Source organism: Astyanax mexicanus, chromosome 3 (assembly GCF_023375975.1).
Source record: "Astyanax mexicanus isolate ESR-SI-001 chromosome 3, AstMex3_surface, whole genome shotgun sequence".
Classification (NCBI taxonomy): domain Eukaryota; kingdom Metazoa; phylum Chordata; class Actinopteri; order Characiformes; family Acestrorhamphidae; genus Astyanax; species Astyanax mexicanus.
The window spans coordinates 801,165-820,510 of NC_064410.1; the positions used below are offsets into that span (position 1 = coordinate 801,165).

General features: G+C 36.1%; 1 protein-coding gene across 1 annotated transcript; it reads left to right on the top strand.

Moving 5' to 3' along the window:
• The first annotated feature begins 5,422 nt into the window (after positions 1 to 5,422).
• LOC103029177 (antigen WC1.1) lies at positions 5,423 to 18,582 on the top strand. Its single transcript, XM_007229204.4, has 15 exons — positions 5,423 to 5,584; positions 7,219 to 7,275; positions 8,791 to 9,066; positions 9,366 to 9,641; positions 10,545 to 10,859; positions 11,685 to 11,996; positions 12,166 to 12,225; positions 12,921 to 13,052; positions 13,817 to 13,933; positions 14,517 to 14,636; positions 15,074 to 15,148; positions 15,934 to 16,029; positions 16,160 to 16,276; positions 16,447 to 16,521; positions 17,137 to 18,582. The coding sequence occupies exons 1-15, from the start codon at positions 5,533 to 5,535 to the stop codon at positions 17,292 to 17,294; spliced, it is 2,238 nt and encodes a 745-aa protein (XP_007229266.3). The 5' UTR covers positions 5,423 to 5,532; the 3' UTR covers positions 17,295 to 18,582.
• The last annotated feature ends 764 nt before the right edge of the window (positions 18,583 to 19,346 follow it).

A 19,346-nucleotide genomic window follows, 5' to 3' on the forward strand; every position in this document is an offset into this window, starting at 1 on the left:
CAGCGCTTTAAGCTTTATCTAACCCTTATTAGTACTGTTTTAACCTTATTTATTAATCTTAGGACGTTTAAAGCAGGACAGTATTTGTGGCTGCAGGCTCTACAGTAACGCGATCAGTGAAACTAACATTTACGCGTTTATTCGCTTTTCTTTATTTCCCGCTACGATAAAAAACGTAAAAACACGACTATCCAGGCTTATGTAACCCGTAAATGTGTTGGTTAGCTTTAACAGTCAAGCAATTCTCTCATTTTCCGCATTATCTGTAACTTCCCGCGGCATTTTCCTTCCTTAGTAGGCGGGGCTTCCCTAATGGGAGGGGCTTACTCAGTGGCAGGACTCCCGCCGTCCAATGGAAGAGCCGGCCTGCTGAGGCCACGTGCGTTTCGCTCAGGATGTAAACAAATGAGACAGAAAAGAAAGAGAAAAAGGTGTTTAGATAGATAGATAGATAGATAGATAGATAGATAGATAGATAGACACACAGGCATAGTAGCAGACGCTTAGCTCTTTTAAACTGAGTAATTAAGCAGGTTTTACTTTTTAAAGGTTTTAAAATATCCACATTAACAATCAACAGCAGGCAATTAAAGCTTTAAAGCTACTGCAAAATCAATATTTATATGATTGAAACACGCAAAAACACACTATAATCCTATAATATAATATTTAATTAAGCGCATTAACCTTTATCTAACCTTTATAACTACTGTTTTACCTCATCTAGCTATCTAAATAATAGAATAGCAGGACTTTTAAAGCGTAAAAACACGAATATCCAGGCGAATATCCAATGTGTAACCCGTATACGTGTTGCTTAGCTTCAACTTCCCCGCAATTCTCTCATTTTCCGCGTTATCTGTAACTTTCCGCGGTTTTTTTTACCCTCAGTGGGAGGGGCTTCCGCATTGGGAGGGGCTTCCTCAGTGTGAGGACTCCCGCCGACCAATAGAAGAGCCGGGTTGCTGAGGCCACGTGCGTTTCGCTCGGAATGTAAACAAATGAGTCAGAACAGTAAGAGAAAGAGGTTTTGTCTAAAGCATTGATTCTCAACTGGCCTGTAAAAAAATAAATATATTAAAAATATATGTAAATAATGATTAATGCTCATCTGATTTTGTTCCCGTTTTTTATATTGGGGGAAAAAAGAAACAGAGATAGTTTTATGTGTACTCTGATTGCAGGGAAATGCAGAAATGAAGAAATATCTAATTTAGTGGCCTTATTTATTTTGTGCAGATTTGATATTAAACAAAGTAACTTTTATACATGTAGTTGTCTTTTTTTTAATTGATCTGCATGTATATATGTATATATAAAATACTTTTGAAGAAGTTAAAAGTAAAAACTCAAGTCTCAAGTAAACTCAAGTAAAAGTGTAGTTTTAAAAGTACAAGTAAAAGTAATGTAGCGGGGGAAATAGAAGTTATTTTTGCCCCCAAAAAATACATGGTATGATGAAATGATATCATGTAAAAGCAAGTACTCTGTCTTTCACAACTTAACACCTCAGCACAACAGCAGCAAAGACATCTCACAGTCCCCACCTCCTCCACCACAAACATTCACACCTCTGACCACCAGCAGTGCTGATATAATATGTTAAATAGCTGCCTCCACCCCTAATTACAGAGCTTTCAACATAACTTATGCCAATATACATTTCTAACCAGGCGAAGAAGCAAATGAGGAACGTTAATTGAATACACTACTTCTTTCTTGATGTAGAACCTCAGCTGATGAACAGTCTGGTCTCTGTCATTGTATTTTGAGCTTCATCATGCTCCACATATTTTCAGTGAGAGGTCTGGAGGTCTGGAGGGGCTAGTCTAGTATAGAATGATGTATTGTACTTTTCCCATCATTACGATAGCAAAGCAATAGATCACTAAAACAGGTCCCATGGAAACAGACAGTCAAGAAAAGAAGACAGGAAAAGAAAGGACCAAGAAACAAGACAAACATGGGCTAAGGTGTAACAGGTATTTAAAAAGGAAACTTTTTTATTTACTTTGCAATAGAAAATTCTACGTCTAGAATGTCTAATTCTAAGGGTGTATTCAGATGTTTGGGTAAATGTGGGTGGATGAGTAGCAGTCTTATAAGCACAGAAAAGCCTCCGCCTCATACTCAGATAGTGCTGAGTGTGCAGGGGCATGAATCTGTGTGCAAAACACTGAACGTATTTCCCGGACTGGAGGATGGGAATCCCCTTTATAAACACTCTTTCTGACATAAGCAGTTTCAAATGCAAATCAGCTCCTGCTGGTTATGAACTCATAAACTCAGGAACTCATGTCAAATCATACAGTCATCTCTTCAAACTGTTGTTTTAAAAAATATTTATAATATAGACATTTGACCTTAATCTTATTCATTCGGAAATATGGAGTTAAGTTAACTAAACACATAAAACAGAGTAAATACTAATTTGTTAAATGTTAGTAATAGATATTTTATCTAATCTATCTAATCACCAAAAACTATAAATATACTAATAAAAATATAATAATATTTTAATAATAAAAATATATTATCAATCCTTTTATTCTACTTTTCATCATGATTTAACTAAATAGCGAAGGGAAGGTAGGAAACCTTTGCTGATAAGGCTACACACTTTTCAATTTTTTGATTGTTTCAAACTAAATTTGAACATAGAAAATTGGATATAAAACTAAATTATTTCATTTTTTTCATTTATTTTGGTGAAGAATTAACTCTTAATATTTTCCCATCTTTTCATCTGGTAACAAAAACCAAATGGTATAATGCAACTTACATTTGTTACACAAGTATTACAACAAGGAGATTTTATTGTCATTCGCATCACATGTGGTACATGAGGTGGAACGAAATTGTGATCTCACGATCCAGTTTTACACCCAAAGAGCTGTTATTAATAGATATATAGATAAAAAAAAAGAATACAATAAAAGAAATAGAATATACAAAATAGATAGATAAATATCCCAAGAATAAAAAAAATAAATAGAGAGTAGAAGGTTCAGCAACATGAAGTCCAGAGTGCAAGTGTGCTATAGCAGCATGATAATGTGAATTAGAGCAGTGGAGATAAAGTGTCTCAGTGCAAGTAAAGTGACCATGTTTGTAAACAGTAAACAGTAATTTGTCCTTGGTGTCAGTGCAGTGTGTTTGTTAAGTGGAGTTTAAGAGTCTTACAGCTTCCGGAATGAAGCTGTTTCTGAGTCTTGTTGTTTTGCACTTAATGCTCCGCAGCCTCCGTCCTGAGGGAAGCGGGACAAAAAGTGCATGTGCTGGATGGGTGGGATCCTTCCTGATGCAGGTGGCCCTTTTCCTGCACCTGGAGGTGTAAATGTCTGTGGTGCTGGGGAAGCTAACTCCAACAATCCTCTGTGCAGCCTTCACCACCCTCTGCAGAGCTTTCCTGTCTGCAGCAGAGCAGCTTCCATGCCACACATTGATGCTGGAGCACACGACGCTCTCCACCACACATCTGTAGAAGGAGGTGAGGACTGCGCTCCCGAGTCCAGCTCGTCTCAGCCTCCTGAGGAAGTAGAGCCGCTGATGTGCCTTCCTGACCAGAGTGGAAGTGTAAAAATGTAAATGTAAAAATCAGAAAACTGAGACAAGATTCTTTTTTTTTCATTTTTTATTCTAATTTTGCAATTCATTCTAATTGTGAGGTTCAGAAAAAAAAAAAAAAATAAAAATAAAAAAATTGGAAAAATGAATGAAAACCCATTTCTTCTATACTACCGTCAGTTTTCAATTGTCAGACAATTGAATTGATGAGTGTTACACTGACCAATGACATTTCTAACTGACCAATGAAACTACTTAAACAGAATGAGGAAATGAGAAATACAGAGGAGAACAGGGAAACTTCTGACTGTCTGTCTGTCTGTTATTGTCTATTCTTCCTGGTGGATAGTTAATGTTATTTCTCATAGCAAAAACACAGTACAGTAATAAAGGAGAGCTGTTTATAGGACCCAGGAGGTGAACTGGACTGATTAGGGTTTCATTTTCGGAAAAGACAGATCCTAAGGTAGATATGATCTCCCTACACCTGACCTGACCTATCACTGTATCTGTAGTTCTATCAGTGTGTGTGTGTGTGTGTGTGTGTGTGTGTGTACAGGTCATATGTTCTGAGGCTAGTGCTAATGTTTAAATTCCTGCTGTACGTCTGTAAGCATCAGGTTTCTTTATACCAGTTAAAAACAATAATCCGTCTTGGCTAATGGTACAATTTTATATTATTTACAACTCAAATACTATTTTTTATTATCATACAGACAGAAGAACACTTTATTGTTTGCTATTATACCACAGCTAGTTCTGACCCTGCAATGTGATTGGCTGAAAGGCGTTCTTTGAGTGCCGTTATCAGCCGGTAATGCACCAAATGTTACCAAAGCTCTCTCTCCATGTTGTATTTCTCCGCCACATACAGGTAACCTAGCAATGATGCAGCGCTTACAAACCAAACAGCACAGCTACAAACAAACAGAGCAACAATGGAACTATTTTAACTAGCTGAGTTTTTATAACCAAACAGATCCTATTTTCTCCTCCTCTTTAACTCTTTAAAATCTTTCAATAAACAGTGATAATAATGGAACTGTAATATAATATAAGCAATAATACACTCGTACAGGTTCGTGCTATAACGTGTAATATCGGCACTGCTGTGCTGATCTACATCTGCACCACAGCAGTGCCAATATTACACGTTATAGCACGAACCTGTACGAGTGTATTATTGCTTATGTAACTGTTTACTAGTACTGTTCATTGTTTACTAGTATTGTTTATTGTTTACTAGTATTGCTTATTGTTTGCTAGTATTATTTATTGTTTGCCAGTAACTGTTTACTAGTAACTATTCACGAGTACTGTGTACTGTTTACCATTACTGTTTTTGTTTACTAGTAACCGTTCACTGATAAATGTTTACTAGCACTGTTTATTGTTTATTTGTTTACTAGTAACTGTGCACTAGTACTGTTTAGTAGTTAGCTGTTATACATTCCACAGTGTTGTTTTCACAGTGAGGAGAAAAAACGTGTTCCTTATTTTTTATTTGCAGAAGTTGGCAATGCCTGAACTTCTCAACAGGGATTATGTGTGTATGCTTTTACATGTATTTATACATCTCTAAACTGTCTACTGTCTAAAACTGTCCTTTCTGTTTGTTATCTTACCACAAAAGTGTGAATGTGCATGCGTTATTATTGTTATACACTCTCTCATCTTATAAATGTAATAAAAAGTAAAAAAAATATGAAAAAGTTATTTTTTTGAGTGCTTAAAGTCACAGTTATATGATTTATATATTTAATAATGACTCAGGTTAGAAGGAGAAAAGCTGGTGTTCACAATAATTTAACTGATATAATTCTGTATATCTGCTTTAGTTTGGGTGTGAATGAAAGGAGGCTGCAGTCTTCCTGAAGCAGACGGGAGGTGGATCTTTCTCTCTCAGTCACGATGTTCACTACTGCTGCTGTAGGAGTGCGAGGACTCGTCTCAGGCTGGTGAAGAATGGAGGTCTTCAGGACTGTGGTGGTCCTTCAAGCTCTCGTCTGCTGTGAAGGTCTGTGGACTTTTTTTGGGGGGGGTTTAGTTATTATTTTATTTATTTTACAGTTTTTGTGTCAGTAACTGTAAGCTAAAATAACACATTTACCACAATGTTCATAATTATTCTTATACTGATGCAGTTTAACTCTTCGCTTTTAAACTTCTTTATTTTTAATCTGCTTTGAAAACTAAAATTTGGACTAGACACTGTTGAAATCATAATGCATTTATATTTGGCATTTAACCAGAATAACTTTAAAAAATTGCTTTATTTTCTTTAAACAATACCATCGTTTTCCTTTTTCTCTTATGTTACTCAGTATCTAAGCCTAGTTAGTAGAAATGCTCATTTACACATGAAACACCATGTATTCATGCTGTATAAATACATATAAATGTTTTATTAATGTGTGTTTTTAAAAATATGATAATAGTTAAGTAGCTATTTGGGTTTTATCAGGTATTATACTTTAGAATTTGACAAAAATTACTTTTAAAAAGTTTCAGTTTTATCGATATTGGAACTATACATTATTTATAGTTATGTATTTAATAAAAAAACATAATAGAACAGAATAGAACAGAAATAATAGATAGATTCTATTTATTGTTATTGCAAGTTACATACAATGAAATTCGGGAGCATACCCTAAGACAATACTCAATATATACATATATAAATAATAATTTTTGTAAATAATTAAATAATCCCTTTTTTTACTTTTATTTTTTAACTTTTAGTGTAAATGAATTACGAGAAATTCCATTTCCAGACATTAAACCGTGTACTCACAGTGTCTAAAGCAGTATTTAAAAAAATAAAGCAGTAAAACACCACAAACATGTTTTTAATGTTAATCCAGAAACTACCGTTATGATTTAGTACAAATTTGGTTTGACATACATTGTAGAGTCCCACAGGGTTCTATTTAAAGGCCTATTTTAAGGTTAAATATGATGTTAAATTTATTTGCTATGAGAGTTATGACCTAAATTTTGGGTTAACTGTAGTTCTGTTAGTGTTTTTTCGATTTTACCATATTCAAAAACCTCTGGCATATAATCAAGAGGAAGATGGATGATCACAAACCATCAAACCACCAAACTGAACTGCTTGAATTCTTATCCAAAAGCAGTGTGTAAGACTGGTGGAGGAGAACATGATGCCAAAATGCCTGAAAAAAAAACTGTGATTAAAAACCAACCAGGATTATTCCACCAAATATTGATTATTTCTGAACTCTTAAAACTTTATGAATATGAACTTGTTTTCTTTGCATTATTTGAGGTCTGAAAGCTCTGCATCTTTTTTGTTATTTCAGACATTTCTCATTTTCTGTAAATAAATGCTCTAAATGAGAATATTTTTATTTGTAATTTTTGAGAAATGTTGTCTGTAGTTACAAAATTCATAGAATTCATAAAGGGTTAAGCATGTGGTCAGTGGTGTGTAATAGGCTGTAGTGAAACAGTGTGATGTGTGATGTGGTTACAGCCTGAGGCCTTGTTTCCTTTCGTTTCATTTCGTCCAGTAGCCATTGCCCCATAAACACCCTGAGCTGAGACTCTGATTTATCGGGTATTGTTTTATTAGAATTGATTAGCAATATTTGATTGTGTAAATCTTTGTCTTATTTAATTTTTCAGCACTTCAGAATTTCACCACCCTAAAGCCCACAGACCGTGAGGAGCGTGGGGAAGAGAGTGAGTTATATATATTTTTATTTTTATTTTTTTATTATTGATTTATTATTGATTTCCGTTGCTGGTATTAGAGCTGCCATGCCGTGAGTTTTATTGTCTGTTCTTTCTCTCTTTTTTTGTAAGTGTTGTTCTCTGAGTGAAGTGAGTGATGTGACAGGATGTGGCTGTGATGTTGTGGTGCGTTGCACTCTTTCAGGAGTTGGTGCAGGTGCAGGCGCACTTCCACTGTAACCTTTTTCTTGTTTGACAGAAGCAGAATATGTGAGCGTAGGCCCTGCAGAGCTCAGTCTACTGTTCCTCTGCTCAACAATTGTAGGTAGATTAGTCCGATAGTGACTTCAGAAGGTGCAGTTTCAATAATAGTGCTGAACTTTGATAAACATGTTAAGAGTGAAACTGAAATTTGGCGTATACTGTAGAAATGTAACATCATCATTGTGCAAAAACAGTGACTGGAAATCAACATTCCATTACTAATTGAATTTAATGTATATTATAGTATATTATTAGTATTATATAATAGTATTATATCTATAGTGCTCTGAACAGCTGGATTTAGGTCGTGTCGGTGTATCACAGTGTAAATGAGAGTTTGTCTGTTTAAATTGTGTAATAAACTAAAAATCCATTTGTTTAAAATACTTGTTTTTCATTGGACGGCAATGATATGGTTGATATCGCTCTTGTACGTGAGATATTTAGATAAAAGAGTTATCTAATCATGAAGCTGGTAATCAGTATAATGTGCAAAAGTCTGTACAAATGTAATGCTATCATGGTCAGTGTCACAAGTTGCATATTGATATATTTAATAATTTATTACGAATTATACCACAGTTACTGTAGTTCCCACCTTGCAATGTGATTGGCTGAAAGGTGTTCTATGAGTGCCGTTATCAGCTGTTAACGCACTGTAACTAACCGAAGCTCTCCATGTATTACTCCATTACTCCGCACCACATACAGGTAACCTAGCAACGATGCAGCGCTTACAAACCAAACAGTGCAGCTACAAACAAACAGAGCAGCAATGGAACTACTGTATTTTAACTGGCAGAGTTTAGTGTTTATATCCATTTTTAGATACTGGACTTACTTAGATACTGGACTTTTTAGATACTTTTTTGGACCTGAGACTTGAGATTACTAAAAAAAATACTTTTACAGATTTTCATTAGTCAGATTTTCAAATCTGTTTTCTGTCTGTAATGCACAGAAAATTAGACTCTAATATTCTGCTGTGCAAATATAGCAAATAGCAAATAAGTCCAATTAACTAAAATATTTTATTAAAAAAAAAAAATATTGGACCTGGGAGAGAATGAGTGTACAACATCTGTAATATAAATCTTTTTTTTTAAGTTTTATTTCTATTGCATCTGTAAAAATAGTAATAGTAAATTTAGTACATTTTTTTCACACCCTTTAATACTTTAAACAGTTATGAGAGCGATGAATTGATGTAAAGTACGGTTTAATTGGTTTAAAATCCTGTTCTTTTGTTTTCTCCTCCAGTTCAGCTGTTCGTAACTCAGGGTTTCAGGCCATGCTCATGGACGATGACCTCTCCAGGCGAGAATGGGAGTTGGCCTGTGTTCAGGAAGCCTCTGCAGCCCCTCGCTGCTGCAGTGTGTGAGAGTCTGGGCTGTGGGAAAGTTTACCAGCTGATGGAGAAATCTGCAGACCCCAATTCAACCTGCCTCACAGGCTGCAGCGTCCGCAACAGCAGTGTGATCAGCTGCAGCCGTGCAGCTGCGGCAGACTGCAGCGTCGTATCTGAGGTCATCTGTGGTGAGAGAGCTGATGGGTTTCTTAAAGATGTTCTGCTCAGATTGAGCTGCTTTATTAATGGTGTTATAATGGTGGTGCATTATCTGTGAATTGTTTAAATGCTAAATAAACCCGAATTATCTGCTGCAGAAATAATATGCTTCCCTATTTTTGGGGAGCATTTTTTATTGTACATATTTTATTGACTAAATTGGCCTAAAAATATGTTTAAGTATCAGATAAATGGTGTTGTAATGGTGGTATATTATCTATGGATTGTTTAAATGCTAAATAAAGTGAATTATCTGTTTTTTTTGCAGACGCTCTGTACGTTACTCCGGGGTCCAGGCACTGCGTCTGGACCCTCCGGTCACCGAAGGCTGAACTGAGCGTTACTCTGAGTGAAGAGGCGGTGCAGAGATTACCCGCTGAGATCTGTCTGAGTCTGGGCTGTGGTAAAGCATTTCACCAGAAGACGATCAGAGCACCAGCTAACAGTACCTGTCTCACTGACTGCACCTACGACAGCTCCCGCCTGCGGAACTGCTCCTCTGTGATCAGCAGTAACTGTTTAGTGCTTTCAGAAATCATCTGCGGTGAGTTATATGACGATATATGGTGCAGTTTGGATAATCATTAATCATTAATCATTAGATATTTTAATGAAAATAATTTGTAGATATATTGATTAATTTTTTTTTTATATAGTAATAATCATCATCATCTATAATAATAGAGAAATATTTTGTGTCTGAAACAGTGAAACACTAAAACATATAACTGGTGGAAAGAATGATAATAGTAAATGGTAAAACACAGAGGGCTTCGGCCAATTGCGTATCACGCAGCTAGATTTAGGGGTGTAAGATAGCAGGGTGTAAGATAGCAATGAGCTTTGCGATGTGCCTTGTGAAGTGTGTAAGCCTGTAATGTGGAAAGGTAAAGAGATGAATTCAGTTTTGATTGGATTATGGAGTATCTGATTAGATCTGATTTTATATATATATATATATATATATATATATATATATATATATATATATATATATATATATATATATATATATATAAAGGCTGTTTTCTGATTGTAATGCCAAATGCATTTTAATGTTCATTGCATTGGAAGCATCTGTTTAAAATTTCAATTTTATAATTGATATTGATTGATCTTTTAATTTCACAAACCATCCTTGAATATGTTTTGGTTGTATGTGTTATAAATTACATAAAATTAGTAAAAACAAGCTCTTACCTTATTTTTTTTCTTAGCTCAATAGTGCTGCCATGTCCTAATGTCTGAGCTGCTGTTCTTTTCCAGTGCAGTGGGCGGGGCTTAGCTACTGTTCCAATGGCTTGTACATTTTTTATTGGCTGGTTCATGATCTGTTCTTGTGGACAACAGGTCTTAAATAGAGTTGTGTACAACCGAACATTTTAGAAACAAAAGAAAATAGATTGTGTTCATTGTTTCATATACATATTTGTATATATCTCTTCAGGTAACAGCCAGGTGCGGCTGGCTGGAGGAAGTTACCGCTGTGATGGGCGAGTGGAGCTGTGGCGGGAGGGGCAGTGGGGCACGGTGTGTGATGACGGATGGGATAAACAGGATGCTGATGTGGTTTGTGCTCAGCTGGGATGTGGAAGTTCTACCTCGGTCTTGGTGCAGGGCAGACCGTACGGTCAGGGTAAAGGACCGATACTACGGGACGAGCTGAACTGCACTGGAGAGGAGAGCAGTCTGTGGGAGTGTCCTGCAGTGATGGGCGACCACGACTGTGGACATAAAGAGGATGCTGGAGTGGTGTGTTCAGGTATGTTTCACTGTGGATGCTGATGATATATGACACAATTAGCTTTTTTTAAATAATTTGATCCCTGGTGATGCCACAGCCATCCATGTTTGTGAGCTCATGCTTTTACTTTTAGCAGTTTTCAAGAAGGAGATTCAGCTAGTCGGTGAATGTGGTGGAGATACAGGGGTTTCATGTCTAAATTGGAGCAGCCTGGTGTTCAATCTTCATTAATTGCACATTGCACCAGTAAGAGCAGAGTGTGAAGGTTCAATTAGCAGGGTAAGAGCACAGTTCTGCTCTAAATATTACAATGCACACAACATTATGGGGGACATACCAGAGTTCAAAAGAGGACAAATTGTTGGTGCACGTCTTGCTGGAGCATCTGTGACCAAGACAGCAAGTCTTTGTGATGCATCAAGAGCCACGGTATCCAGGGTAATGTCAGCATACCACCAAGAAGGACCAATCACATCCAACAGGATTAACTGTGGACACTGTAAGAGGAAGCTGTCTGAAAGGGATGTTGTATCCAAAAACAATAAAACCACGCAAGCAAAACAATCGATTGTCTAGGACCCCCCCCCCCCAACAACGAATGGTTATGAATTGAATTTACTCACCCAAGCATGGCCAATTGTGGTTTTGTGCACTCTTGGATTCTGATGGCAAGCATCATGACTTGCGATTTGAAAATTGAAAATTGCATTTTTATTCATGAAATCTCTTTATCTTGTCATACTTTGATTCCATATCTTATCTCTGTTTTAAATAGCTTAGTTATTTATAGTAAACTGTAATTTCTTCACTTTTCTGACACTTTTTCTGCACTTTTTACTAAAGAATACACTTTAAGACTGACCGGAGGACGGGATCGGTGCTCAGGGAGAGTGGAGGTGTATCGTGAGGGAGCGTGGGGGACGGTGTGCGATGACCTCTGGGATAAAGATAGTGCAGCGTTGGCCTGTTCCATGTTGAACTGTGGGGATGCAGGACATTTCACAGGTCTTAAAGAGACATTTACTCACATTAATGGAACACTCTGGTATTACAGCTGTTCAAAGACTGATACAATCCTGTGGAACTGTGAAGAGAGGCAGATCCCTGCAGCCAGCCATATATGTGATAATAAAGCTGCAGGAGTGATTTGTGCAAGTAAGTTCAGTTTTATTTCATTGAGAATTATTTAAATTGGCTGAATTCTGACAGCAATACTTGAATAGTCACTTGTAATGGTTATAACTATGTTGTACTTTTTATAACTAAATTCACTATTTCAATAATATTAACAATATTGATACTAAAATATTTTTTTTTCTTGTAGAATCTATTGAATTCTTAGTACCCTCCACCACAAAGGCAACAACACCTGTATTAACAACAGGTAAGTATTGGTTCAATTATATTCTGGAATAGGACCTAAAATGTATTAAAGAAAATAAATAAAAATATATTGTAACATTTAAACTAGGCTTTTTTTGTGTTCCACAAGGACATTTCAGGCTTAACACCACCTATTAACACCACAGCAACTACCTAGCATCCACCAACCAACACCATATGAGCCACCTATTAACACCACGGCAACTACCTAGCAAGCACCTACCAACACCATAGCAGCCACCTATTAGCACCACAGCAACTACCTAGCAAACACTTAGTAGTACCATAGCAAACATATACCATACAGTAGCAACCGATTGACACAAGAGTAAACAACTACTAACCACCTATGAATTCCATAACATCCACCAGGGATACTATGACAACCACTTGGCAACACCATAGCAACAAGCTAGTAACCATTTAGTATCACCATAGCAAACACCTGGGATACAATAGCACAATAGCAACCACTTAGCAACACTATAGCAACAATACAGCACTATGCAAAGTAATATATGGTGTTTGATTGTTTTAAATTGATTGTAAAGAAAATGTATTTAAAATAAAAAAGCGAGTAGAGGTTTGACAGACTTACTGACAGAGATCTGATGCCTACAGAATTCCTAATGAGAGAAACCTGCAGGTTAATGCTGTTGATACACATTTTAAAAACTATGTTCTTCTTTTTCTAAGTGGAAATGACCACACCTACACCCAAAAGCCCCTGGTCTCTGGAACTGCTGGGCTGCATCAGTCTGTCCTCGGCTCTTCTGATCGCACTTATCATGAATTTCATCCTGTGTTGCTGCGCAAAGAAAAGAAAAGGTAGGTTTAAATGCAGCACTTTCCACTTACTGTAAGTCCACTGTCAGATACCTGTCCATACCTTTCCCAGCTACTCTGGTGCATACGCCCAAACCCAATGTCTGTTTCCTCTGCTGAGAAGCGCAGGACCGCTGTGCCATTAAAATAGCAATTCGCCAAGCTGACTGGTTTATTTCACACGATGCCCAAAACACACCCATGATTAATTAAGGGAATTAGTTCATGCCTTTTTTGTGTGCGTTTTGAGCCTTGCAAGGTGTACTTTTCCCGTCATTATGATAGCAAAGACACACTGACACACTGCCCTAAACCAAGCTGCACAGTGCACTGTTGACGGCTCGCCTATAGATTGCTATAATAGGGCCTGTAATCTTGAAAAAATGAACAGAGTTCAACTTTTTATTTTATTTTATATTAAGCAAGTTGTAGCATGATCTGTGTGAAACATTTGACTTACGAAACATTATACGTTATGCTTTATGACTATAGAGCATGCGCACATTGCAATATTGCTGCTGAAACGATATACAGTATTGTGCAGGTCTTGTTTTTTTTAGCTGCCCACTGCTCTGGGCATTTGTGCTCACTGTATTGAGCACCATTTGGTCACTATTTATGTACAGTATGTATGGGTTAAAGAAAAGATGTCAAATTCCTTTTGTGTCCATGTATAGTGATTGTAATTGTCTTGTCTTTCTTTTTGGAGTGGTCAGTATAAAAGTACAGTTAAAAACAACTATAATGTGTATATTTTCCCCTCACAGCTCATACAGTTCAGCAGCAATATCCCAACCTGCAGAACACAGCAGAACCTGAGGAGAACAACTACCGAGATTCCGTCCACCTTGTTAAGGTCACCAACAATGACCACACCTCCAACGGTCAGTGTACAATGCCTGGAGATACCACAGCAACTACCTAGCAACCACCTACCAACACCATAGGAGCCACCTATTAACTCCACAGTATCTACCTAGCAAACACTTAGCAATACCATAGCAGCCACCTATTAACACCACAGCAAACACCTAGCAAACACTTAGGTATACCATAGCAGCCACCTATTAACACCACAGCAAACACCTAGCAACCATCTACCGACATCATAGCAGCCACCTATGAATAGCACAGCAACAACCTAGCAACTGCCTTTCAACACTTAAATAGCCACCTATTGACAACACAGCAACTACCTAGCAAACACATGTCAACACCATAGCAGCCACCTATTAACACCACAGAAAACACCTACCAACATCATAGCAACACCATAGCAACCATCTTGCATACCATACAGTAGCAACCAGTGGACAACACCCTAGCAAACAACTAATAACCACCTATGACTGCCACAACATCTACCAGGGATACTATGGCAACCACTTAGCAGCACCATAGCAACATTACAGCGCAAAGCAAAGTAATATGTATTGTTTGTTTGTTTTGAATGTATTGTTTCTTCAGCTCAGAGAATACCTCCTCCGATGTGGACCCAGAGTAGCATCGAGAGCGGCTCCTACGACACAGACTACGAACCGAGCGACAGCGGCCCCGACTCCTCCTTCCCCTTATCCACCTTCCGCAGTGAGTTTACTCTAAAACCTGATAACTTTTAATTTTAACTGTAGGATTAGTTTTAGTTTTAAAACGATTATTAAGTAACTATTGTAAGTGATTCAGTGACTATACATTAGAATCTGAATCTAGTATAAATGCGTTATAAATCCTTTAATGTGTACTATAAAAGATTCATTAACTGCTATAAATGATTCATTATCTACAAGAAATGATTCAGTAATATCTGTAAATGATTCAGTATCTACTACAAAAAAGTCAGTAACTGCTGTAAACAATTTAGGAATGTGTGTGGTTTGAGTGTGAAGAATGAAAGTATGGTACAGATTACATAAGTGTTTGATTGTATAATCTCAATAAAAACTGTCTGAAGAATTTTATAAGACTTTTAAAAAGGAGTTAAACAGTAAAATTACTAAAAAAAAGCTCAATATCTCTTTTTTCAGATTCTATGCGGTACAGTGCGGAGGGCCGAACCCCAGGATTACACAACACCAACCTGCAGAGTGTGACTGAGGAGGGTGAGTGCACTCTGGGGCTTGTTAGGAAAGCTTCTAAGTGGGTTAAAAATATAATGAAATCTTTAATTCTTAGTGTAATGCCAGGTTCACACTACACGACCGGTTGTGCTGTAATCGCTGTAGTCTTTCAGTTGTTGAAATCATCATATTATACAACTGATCGGCGACACAAGGTCACAAATTACATAATTCATAATCAGAAACTCACCTGGCTGCTGTTCAGAAACATGTTTATCACGAGAACTAAACACACTCAAGAAGTATCAATGCCACGCCAGAGAATCTCTATAGAGGAGAATACGCACTTAAAGTGAGTTCAGAATGAATGGGTTCATATGGAGCAACTGAATAAAATTGCCTGTATATACAGCATCAGTTTACCAACCAATCAGATCACAGTAGCAGAGATGAAGTGTCTTTACAGTATAAAATCTGTTCACAATAGAAAAACTGAAATATAAAACATATAGACATGCTTTTTTTTTACTTATTTAATAAAATGCATTGTTCTATTTTCTAAAATTAAATAAATACTCAGAACAAATAGTTAATTTAGCTCCATTTAGCCCCATTCATAAAGGACTCGTACGTGATCCCAGTCGCCGACTGAGTCAGATATTAAACATGCTAGATATCTGCTGTATTTACAGTAATTAGGAATGGGCTTATATATTGATATTTACAGTTTAAGAGTTTGAGTATATATCTGTTTCTGTCCTTAAAGTGCCATTTCTTTTGCCTACCAGCAAATTTAATAATTCTCTTTTTTTATTGACACTCTTTAGATTCAGGGGGTCCTGGTGATGCTGCAGTGATGAGAGGATACCAACAGCCCTACGTGCCCAATGGTGCATTTCAAGGTGTCGCTGCAGCCCCGAGTGGTAGGCGATATTCTTCTTGATTTGTTATGTTAACATTGATGATACGTGGTACTGTTTTAAATAAACAATAAGGAAAACATCATTTTTTATTGTCGCTGTATATTATTATTATTATTATCTCTCTCTGCAGAAGACTCATTCGAGACCTCCAGCACCTCGTCAGGAGAATGTTATGAGAACACAGTCCCCTGCAACGCTGAGAATTATGAAAATACTGAGGAAAACAGAAGTGACCTACAAACTGGAAGTATGCTTTTATTTAAATTGTTGGAAATATAATGTAAGTTAGCATATAAACCCAATTAAAGCTTGGATATGAGGTGACAAACTGTGAATAAGGTTTCGAGGGGTATGAATACTTTTGCAAGCCACTCTATATTGTTTATTTCTTAATGTAAATATTCTTTTTATTTTTAGTGAAACCGCCTCACCCTGTCTTGACCAACCACATTACAGAGAACTTCCTGAATCAGACAGAGGATGATTCACAAGGTCAGTGTGTTTAGAGAATCTGAACAGTGCCACTATGATTGGGAGATCTTTGGTTTGAATCCTGGTCATGCAGCTTGCCATCAGCTGCCGGAGCCCCGAGAGAGCACAGTTTTGTCTTGCTCTCTCTGGGTGGGTACAGTATATCAGTAGATGGTGCTCTCTCTTTCCCCTCGTCACTCCTAGGGTGATGTGGATCAGCACAAGACTGCATCTGTGAGCTGATGTATCAGAACCGAGTTGCTGCGCTTTCGTCCGAGCGTTAGCTGTGCGCTGTGATGCTACTCGGCAATGGTTAAGCATCAGCGGCAGTTAAAAAAGAGGCAGAGTCTGTCGGCTGTTGAATAAATACGCTGTTACAATGAAAAAAAGGTATAGAAAAAAAGAATCGTTTGGATATCGGTATTGAATTTTATCGGTATTGAAATTTTTAAAACGATACCCAGCCCTACCGATAAGTTAAAGGATGTATAATTGTTGTGAAAAAGAAAGAAAAAAGATTAAGAAACCAAAAATGGTCTGTTTGATCTGATTCCATATCTTTCTTCAGAATGTTATTATGATATATCACGGCTGTTTTACTGTAATATTCCTGTTTTTATGATATTTCTCTCTCAGGGTTGGTGAGGAAGCTGAGCAGTGGAGAAGATTCTCCGATATATTCTCCCGTCAGCGCCGATATGGACCTGTACTCTCCCGTCAGCACCAGAACAGACCCCTACTCCTCCGACAGCGACTACGACGACGTGGCTTATATACATAGAGCTGATCAATAACCTGAACCAGAACATAAAACTCCTGTTTTACACTGAAACCTGAGAAGCACACATTCACACTCTATACTACCTTTAATTTCTATACTACCTTTAATTTCTATACTACCTTTAATTTTTATACTACCTTCATTTCTATACCACCTTAAATTTCCACATGACCTTTTTCACACTCGTTTTTTTTTCTTAACTGTGTCTAAATCCTATAGAAGCCTATTCATGTCTCTGTTTCTATCAGCTGTTCGTCAAAATCTAAATTCTCTCATTTACTGCGCTACAGTGTTAAATAATGAAAATAATATTTTCTCACATTAATTGCTATTGTTGACTTAGTATCTTGAAATTCTGGAAATAATGATTAAATCATTATTTGGTACCACTTTATACGTAGTTTATAAAAGAGTTTATTACTGTTATTAATTAGGTTATAATCCATTAATAAGCAGTTACAGCACATAAATATACGGAATTCCACACTCATTTATACTGTTAAACCTCACTGTTATACTGTTAATAACACATTAAATGACTATATTCTTTTATTAGATATGTTAAAGTGCTTATTAATATTATTAAAGCATTTACAACCTAATTAATAACCATTAGTAAACTCCTTTATAAACCCTTATACAGGAGCCTTATTTTAAAGTGGTACCCCTTATTTTCATATGTAAATATTATCATTTTCTAATATCTCAAAGCTTCAAAGTTCTAAGTAAGTTATCAATTCATTAGTAATTATTTATTTAGATCATTATCATTACCAAAGTGGGAATTACCTTCCATAACTTCATCACACAATAAAAAAGAGAACAAACAAGAGAAGCAACTTTCTTATTTATTATATTACTGCACAAAAACATGCTCATAATTCAGCGCTGGTACGGTGCTTTATATATAATATCGCTACTGTCTAATGAAAAATATGTTTCCAAAAATATTTCCAAAATAGTGACTTTACAGGAGAATACAAAAATGTTCTTAGCTTTTAATGAAATTCAATGTAAAATATGAATAATTTTAAAGCATATCTATTGGCCAATAGATATGGATTATTAACACAGTATACAGAGCAGATACACATTTTAAACAATGGTGAAAACTAAAAAGGACAATGGACAAAAATGGAGATACCTGTTTTTCATTGGACAGCAGCGATGTGTAAATCTGCATATGTAAAATCGATGCCTGTTACAGTAGCAATGGCAGACTGTGAAATTAAACATTTTCAAAATAAAAATCTAAAATGTGAACTGTATTTTTGTAAATAAACTTTGGTAAAATTTGGAAACGTAGTTGTGAGTTTTTCTGAACTGACCACACGGTGGCGCCACGCCCATTTTACTGAAAGATACAGCGGACTTTCTGATTGGCCCAGAGCCTATATACACTGCTACAGTGAACACTTCCACAATACAGCAAAATACACTATATGAATAAAAGATTAAAAAAAAAAAAAACACTTTATATATTTTTGTTTCCAAAATCAAGGCTGTTAAAAATAGTTCATCTTGTTTTTACCTTTTATTGGAGTAACTGTCTCTACTGTCCAGGGAAGGCAGTAGAGACAGTTATTAAAATTAAATAAAATAAAACTGAAAAAAAAATCACATTAAAAGTTCTAATAAAAAAATTAATAAAATAAATAAATAAATAAATAAATAAAGTTTACATACAAAAACAAAACAAGACACGTTAAAAACACCTAAGAGCACACACCAGCTTCCAAAATCCATTACGTATTAGAAAAAATTCAGTACGATTAAAATTAGCTATATTATCTAGAAATTATTTGGAATTAATTGATTATTTACTTATTCAATTTATTATTTTTTTACTAGCTGTTTTATTAAAATGCATAAATATTTTTAAATATAATCTTTAAATATATATTTTGCTTCCAGAAGGAAGCAGATAAAAAATACATCACAACAAAAACTAATATTCTCAGATAAAAAAAAAAACATCAAATCAAAATTTACTTGATTATTCCCTTAAAGAGTGAAATTTGTACTATTTAAATTGAACAATAATATAATAACGTTTTTTTTCTTC

Bases quoted from the DNA above. Each gene is read 5' to 3' on its own strand.
- LOC103029177 (XM_007229204.4), top strand. From the start codon at position 5,533: ATGGAGGTCTTCAGGACTGTGGTGGTCCTTCAAGCTCTCGTCTGCTGT. The intron at 9,067-9,365 runs GTGAGAGAGCTG...TTTTTTTTGCAG, and splicing joins CGTATCTGAGGTCATCTGTG to ACGCTCTGTACGTTACTCCG. The intron at 9,642-10,544 runs GTGAGTTATATG...ATATCTCTTCAG, and splicing joins GCTTTCAGAAATCATCTGCG to GTAACAGCCAGGTGCGGCTG.